General features: G+C 43.0%; 1 protein-coding gene across 3 annotated transcripts in view; it reads right to left on the bottom strand.

Annotated features, from left to right (window-relative positions):
• The window catches only part of Vgll2 (vestigial like family member 2), a 6,742-nt gene extending 6,432 nt beyond the window's left edge, over window positions 1–310 (bottom strand). For 2 of the 3 annotated variants that reach the window (XM_031347193.1, XM_031347196.1), the window contains exon 1: window positions 9–291. In XM_031347193.1, the coding sequence (XP_031203053.1) occupies window positions 9–89 (81 nt within the window). In that variant the 5' untranslated portion in view covers window positions 90–291. Of the gene's footprint in view, window positions 1–8 lie in introns of all 3 variants that reach the window. The other variant, XM_031347192.1, reaches the window with a different exon arrangement.
• Between the last annotated feature and the right edge of the window lie 7,204 nt (window positions 311–7,514).

Genomic DNA, 7,514 nt, shown 5'->3' on the forward strand with positions numbered 1-7,514 from the left:
ACCCGTACCTGGTGGTAGGGAGTGTAGGCGGCTGCGAAATAAGGCTGCGGGGGACCGTAGACCTGGTACATAACATCCAGACAGCTCATGGCTCCCCGCCGCGGAGGCAGCTGAATGGTTTCTCATCAACGCTGTTTGGGCGAAGGTCAAGGATGCTGCAGCGGCGAAAGCGGCGCCCGAGCCCTGGAGTCATGGGCAGCGGGGCAGTGCTGGGCTGGGGACGCGGTAAGCTCGCTCCCCTCTATCTCGGTGGTTCCAGCCCGGCTGCGCTCCCGGGCAGAAGCGCCAGGGCTCCAGCTAGAGCGCATTTAAACCCTGCAGCCCGCGGCGCGCTGACGCTAAGAGGGGGCGGGGACCAAAGGACAGCGACCGGGTCGAAGAGTTTCTCTAGACTCCGTCGCGGAAAGCTTGTGTCCTAGGTGCCAGAGACTGAGGACCGTGAATGTGTGTTCTAAGAGGGAGCCCCAGGCTTCCCTCCCGGAGCAGCACTTTCCCAGGGATTTCCCTCTTCCCTCGTTTCCACGTGGGACAAAGACTTGCAGAGACACAAAGACAGGCAGGAACAGTGACAAGCGGGGTGCATGGCGGCAGAGCGCAAGAAAGTCAGGAGCAGTTCTTGTAGTAGAACCTCTGCCCGCAGTTCCTCTGCCCGCAGTGTATGGGGGAGGGACAGGGTTATCTTTTGGAATCCCCATATTAAGAAAGGAGTTGCGGGACTCCTCGGGGGAAGTGACCTCAGTGGCTAAGACTTTCCCCTCTGTCCCATCTCCTTTGCGCTCCCACCAACCCCAGAAACTCCCTCTAATTTTAATTCTGCTTTTTTGGGTCATTTCTTTCTATCTGTAGTTCGTTCCCATCTCATTCTCTTGGGTGCTCCTCAGCGAACAGACTTGATTCACAACTGACAGTGCTCGCTCTGTGCAAGCTACTTTCTAAGATTCTATGAGCTCCCACCCATCCTCCTATGCCTGGCTGGCCAAGTTCAGAGTGTCCACCTGGCCTTTAAAGGCCGCCAATATTTAGAGCAATGACTCCTTGGTTCTAAGTCAGTCCTTGGGCTGTTTCCTTGGTTAGTTATAAAAGCCGTGCCGTTCAGTTTTAAGGCAAAACAGTGTGTCCTCCAGTTGTGAAACATGCTTCTTAGTGGTTCCTTTTCTTGTCCAGTGCTGCCCTGGCAGGCTGGCAGGGTGGGCTCTGATTGCTGGGTAGGGTGGCCTGTTCCTGGTGTCTGCTTTAAGCCTCACCAGAAACCTTTGGGGGAGGGGACGGACATCGCAATGGAATCCTCCCTCTAGTCTAGAGTAAAAGTGAATTGACACAAGGTTACCTCCGTGGCAAGGTCAAGCGGCAATTTTTTTTTTTTCTCTTAGGGAACGAACCTCAAGGGACCTTGGAGGGCCTAGGGCCAGTCTTGGGGCCTCCAGCACCCAGTCCAGGCACCATAGATAAAAGTGAACTGAAACCTTGTTATCTGACAGTTTAAACCCAATAGCAGCAACTCCCTGGGATTCTCACCCAGGCTATTCAAACGCAAGGAAATAACTTTTAAAGACAACCCTTTTTAGAAATGGAGCATTTGAAGTCAAATTACTTCTGTGTTGGATTCTGTTTGTGCATTCCAAAATGGGGCTCCAATTCAGTTTATGAATGGGAAGCCATGCTGGGCAATTCCTCAACTAACTAAGGTAGACTGTATTACAAATTAAAATGTGAAAACTGGTGTTCAGATTTATAATCCCAACACTTCGCAGGCTGAGGGAGAAACATCAATAGGTTTTGGGGCAATCTATTCTACACAAGTTACCATTCCAGAAAAATAAATGTAAATACATATAAATTATCTCCCCAGTACAGTTTCTAAGAGCTGGGCCAAGGTTGGCATAACCAAGTGGGTATGCCACTCTGGAGCTTTGCACAGGAGGCAGACTTTCCCACTCAGGTCTCTGCTACTCTTTTTTTTTTTTTCAGATTTATTTTATTTATTTTATGTGATGACCACACTGTAGCTGTACAGATGGCTGGGAGCCATCATGTGTGTGGCTGCTGTTGAACTCAGGACCTCTGCTGCCCCCCCCCCCAACCCCCAGCTCGCTCAGGCCCAGCTCAATCTGGCATAATTCACTGCAGCTGTCTTCAGACGCACCAGAAGAGGGCATCTGATCTCATTACGGGTGGTTGTGAGCCACCATGTGGTTGCTGGGAACTGAACTCAGGACCTTCGGAAGAGCAGTCAGTGCTCTTAACCACTGAGACATCTCTCCAGCCCTGAGACCCAAGTTTTGCTGCTTCAGCCCAGCTCTATACATTCAAGTCTCCAGGTCATCTTTGAATGCCAAGGCTCCACTTTCAAAGAAGGCTTCTTCAGAAGGCTCTACAGAGTGGACAAGCCAGCAATTTTGCTTGTGCACAGAGTTGGTGTGTGTGTGTGTGTGTGTGTGTGTCTTTTGTCCTCCTCACCTATGCCTTTTAAGAATAAGAGTCTAACTGATGGTGTTTTAGCTAGCTCAATATCTCCTCCCTACCCCCTTCTCTTCTCTCCCTCCCTCCCTCCCTCCCTCCCTCCTTTTCTTTCTTAGCTTTGGACTTCAAGGGGGGGGGGAATTATCACAACTTCTTCAGGTCCAACAAAGCCCAGTACATGTTGTATCTGAAAAGGACCACAAAGGAGTCCACTGTAGGGAGGGGGAAAGGATCGTGCAGCTATTCTAGGCTGCTTTCGGTCCACATGACTCCATGCCCTCTTATAGGAAGTAGTTTATAAGAATCCCTGTAAATAGTGATGGTCCATGAATTTAGAGGAACATAGGGAACTGGGTTAGTGAGAATCAGCCTTCAAATTAGACAGGAGAACATTCCTTTCCATCCAAACCATAAATTAAGAAAAAATAGGAGCCTCAGAGATCAAAATACATCATCCATCAGTGTTTTCTTTCTGGAAAGACTTTCTGTTACATGGAGGAGTTTCTCAACTCCACGGATGGACTCTAGTGTATGATGAAGCACAAAGTAAACCCAGGTGCCTTAAACCTTTTATTATCCCAGCTGGTCAGTGAATGGAGTGGAAGAAACTGGATTTTGGTCCAGAGGCTTGGGACTGGTCTACTGATTAAAGAAAGCCAATGTTCCCTCTCCCTTACCCCTCTATCACTTCCTTTTAAAAGTTTTTTAAAAAGGATTTATTTATTTAGTTTATGTATGTGAGTACCCTGCAGCTGTACAGATGGTTGTGAGCCTTCATGTGGTTGTTGGGAATTGAATTTTAGGACCTCTGCTTGCTCCAGTGAGGTTGGCTCGCTCGGGTCAAGTCTGCTCGCTCAGTCTCTGCTTGCTCTGGCCCAAAGATTTATTGATTATTATACATAAGTACACTGTAGCTCTCTTCTGACACACCAGAAGAGTGTGTCAGATCTCATTACCGGTGGTTGTGAGCCATTATGTGGTTGCTGGGATTTGAATGCAGGACCTTCTGAAGAGCAGTCAGAGCTCTTACCTGCTGAGCCATCTCGTCATCCCCCACTTCCTTTTACAGAGGAAGTACTGCAATTAAACAGTTAAAATGACAAGTACAAAAGAGAAAGAAACACATAACTAATTGTATCAGAGTGTGTTTAACGTTCTAATTACTTGAGGATAGACTTAATTCATGACAATTTGTTGAAATGCCAGGATTCCACCAAAAATATGTTCCCCCTTTAAAAAATGTTTTATTTTCATTTTCTCCCTCTCTCTTTCTCTCTCCCTCTCCTCTCTTCTCTCTTTCTCTCTCTCTGTATGTGTCTGTGTTTTGCTTGCATTTGTCTCTGTGTGTAATGCATGTCACTGCAGAGGTTAGAAGAGGGCATTAAGACCTCCAGAAATGTGTGATTGATGCCTGGGAACCGAACTTGGGTCCTCAGGAAGACCAATAAGTGCTCTTAACCATGAAACATCTCTCTAGACACCCAAAATGTCCTTTTAATACACTAGTTCACCAGAGCATGGCGAATTGTACTTGAAATCCAAGTACTCTGGAAGGCTGATGCAAAAGAATTGCCAGGAGTTTGAGGTCAGCCTGGGCTATAGAATGAGACCCTACTGAAGATAAACTGAAGGAAGAGTTTCCATCTAGTCTGCACGTCTAACATCTAGAACTGTAAAAATAAGTCTCAAAGTCAGGAAATTAAATCCTTCTAAGTGCCCAGAGAGCTCAGAAGGGAGTCAGACGCCCTGGATCTAGTTATTGATGGGTTGTGAGTCACTATGTAGGTGCTTTGAATCAAAGGTAGACCCTCTGCAAGAGCAATACCTGCTCTAAACTTGCTGAGTCAATTCTCCATCCTCAAGATGCATGTTTAGAAAGGACACATTTGAAATGTAAATAAGTAAAATAATTAGCTAATAAAAGAAAGGACACATGAATGAAACTCGATGGGCAGACCACGCCAGGTCCTCAGCTGCCTGTGGTTTGTTGGGCTTCTAAGAGCTGGCATCATTTACTGCCTTATTCTGCCAACCAGAGGGCTGAACACAATGGTAATCTCAGAGATTTCCCTCCCTAAAGCTGTCCTGCCACTTTAACTGAAAAGAGATGTGTTTGGATTTAGGAGAACAGCTGACAAGATTTGGTGGATTCAAGCTGTTAATAATATTAAGTGGAAAACATTTCTGCAAAGCTGGGTTTTCAGGTGTGATGTGCTACCTATAAATCACAGCCCGCTAGTGGAACATCTAGGTAGTGACTTTATTTTAGAGAAATGGCATGAGGAAAAAAAAAGGAGAGAAACTCATATATCTTGAAGTCTTATTAAAAAGCTGTAGTGGAAAAACAAGAAAAAAAAAGGATTCAATTGTTTTCATAAGAATTTAGAATACATTCTAAGAGTGTTCAGAAAAAGTCATGCATGGTCAGGCCAGATGAATTCTTGAGACTATTTGATAAATAGCCAGAAGTTTGGGAACACACACACACACACACACACACACACACACACACACACACTTGTTTAAGAGTGTTAAATTTTACCTGCCTCATATTTTTGAGACTATTTTTATGTAATTTACAAATTAGTTTTATCTTTGGTGAAATAGCCTAAACTTTCTGAATTTATTTTTTCCTTGAGTTTGTGTACTTGCTGTGAATGATTAAAACTGTATTTATCGTTCATAAATGAGTTATAATATGTATGACTCATACCTTCAAAACTGCTGGGTCTCAGGTAGTAAAATGTGCAACTGAGATATATATTAAGTATTTTTGGATTGCCATATTTTTCCAAAGAGGAAAAACTGGAAGAAATGTACATCCTCCAATATGTGTTTAGATACGAAGAGTAAATCCAAGCACATACATCAATCATTTGCTCATAGGAAGAGGTTGTCTTAATATTTGCTTTCACTTACAAACTTAAGTCTAAGCACCTTTGATTTCTGACTGTATTCATTTCTCTCCTCATATGAAGGTCTAGAGATCATCTGGAAACTACCATAGTGTGACTGTCATCTCATCCTCTATGGGGATTCAGACTGGCGATTCTTGACAGTATTGGTGTTGATCATTCCTAAACTTGTGCATCTAAACTTCATTTCCGCATAGAGGACATCTTGGAGTGACTTCCTCTTCCATGTTCACAGCTTCTTAGGAGCTCGTTGGCACGCATGGAAGAGTTTTCAAGCAACCACTGGCATACTTGTGCTGTCTGCTTTTAGTTAATTTTTATTATGACTTGTTCGAAAGTAAATTTAATGGTTTCACAAATAAAGTAGGCGTGTCTCTGTCTCAATTATGTGGTGCAGTATGACTTTGCTGTTTTGGGACCCAAGCAAAGCAGATAACACTTTACATTTTTGTTCTTAACTTCATGCTATCAATGCTCTGCATCCCAGCCTGCCATGAAAGTCCAGTTGTTGATTGTGAAATCCAGACTTCACTAAGTGGCATTGTATCTTTCTTCAGGAGCAGTATGACTCAACCAAGTACAGAGAAAAGAATCAAACTATAACTTTATTTGAATTTTAGCCAGATTAGTTGTAAATTTTAATGAGTTGTATACCATTTTTAAGCCTCATGTAAGCCTTTCTATGATGAGATCAAAATAGACACTATTATAAAAGAGGATAGGAAGCTATGTGTTTCTCTAGTTCTAATTCTGCCATGGAATTGGTTTTTTATGATAAGTAAGTACATTAAATATGTTTGACACTAAAACTGTCAAGTTTAATGTGAAGTTTCACAGCTTCTGTTTTGATGCCAATTCTGTTTATGTTTATTAAGTTGACTATACTTTGGGTCCAGTTATCTTAGTGTGTGATGTTTTTATTCATTTACAAGTTTCTTTAAATAATGAAGTTCATAAAAATAAAAAAAACTTGGGAAATTGCCAGTTATCCAGATAATTTGGAATGAAGCTCAGCTAACTATGAGTGTATAAAATATCAAATTACAAGTGCAGCTCTCCAGTACAGGGTCCCCAGTGAAGGAGTTAGAGAAAGGACCAATGGAGCTGAGGGGTTTGCAGCACTTTAGGACGAACAACAATATGAACTAACTAGTACCCTCAGAGCTCCCAGGGTCTCAACCACCAACCAAGGTCTGCACATGGAGGGGTCTGATTGTTCTGGCAGCATGTGTATAGTAGAGGATTGCAATTTGATCATCAATAGGAGGAGAGGAGCTTGGCCCTGTGAAAGTTCTGTGCCCCAGTGTAGGGGAATGCCAGGGCCAATAAGTGGGAGAGGGTGGGGTGGCAGGCATGGGTAGGGGGGAGGCAACAGGGGTTTGTTTTTGTTGTTTTTGTTTGTTTCTTTGTTTTTTGGAGGGGAAACTGGGAATGGAGAAATTTACATGTAAATAAAGAAAATATCTAATAATAAAATAAATAAATAAATAAATCTCTTAAAAAAAAAAAACAAGTGCAGCTCTCACTTAGTGAAAGTTGGCTTTCACTAAGGAAACTTGTGTGTTCTTCCTAGAGAATGACTGTGTATCTTCTAGGCAAAGCTAATTCTTTTTCCAAACACATGCACTCCAAATATGACCATGATCTTAGTAATGTGTGAGTGCTTGGAAGTATTAAAAGTCAGTAATTCTGAAAAGCTTCTGAATGACCACGCGTTCTTAACCTGTTGCCTTCACTTTCACTTTGAGTGGTCACAGGGGACATGAGTCTGGCTCTGCCCTTGGGGGCGAGCTATCGCAAGGCAGTGCCCTTTGTTAGTTTTGGTAACGGAAGTTGGTAAAACAGCCCTGTAGTAATGTAATATAATAATTCTATTTCTAAATAATTACTGTTAGACAAATAAACTGCATATTTTCACTTAAATGAACAGCCACAGGAATTGGGGGATTCATGATTTATGGGTCAATAGAACATAGAGTTTCAGTTGAGCAGGAAAAAACATTTTGTAGAGATCTATTGTTGATCATAGTAACTACAGTTAACAATGACGAACTATATACTTAAAAAGTTCCAAGAGAAACTAGGATGTGTTGAAATGCTTTTTCTAGTATGCACAAGAGTCTCGATTTGGACCACAGC

This window comes from Mastomys coucha, unplaced genomic scaffold (assembly GCF_008632895.1).
Source record: "Mastomys coucha isolate ucsf_1 unplaced genomic scaffold, UCSF_Mcou_1 pScaffold3, whole genome shotgun sequence".
Taxonomy (NCBI): Eukaryota; Metazoa; Chordata; class Mammalia; order Rodentia; family Muridae; genus Mastomys; species Mastomys coucha.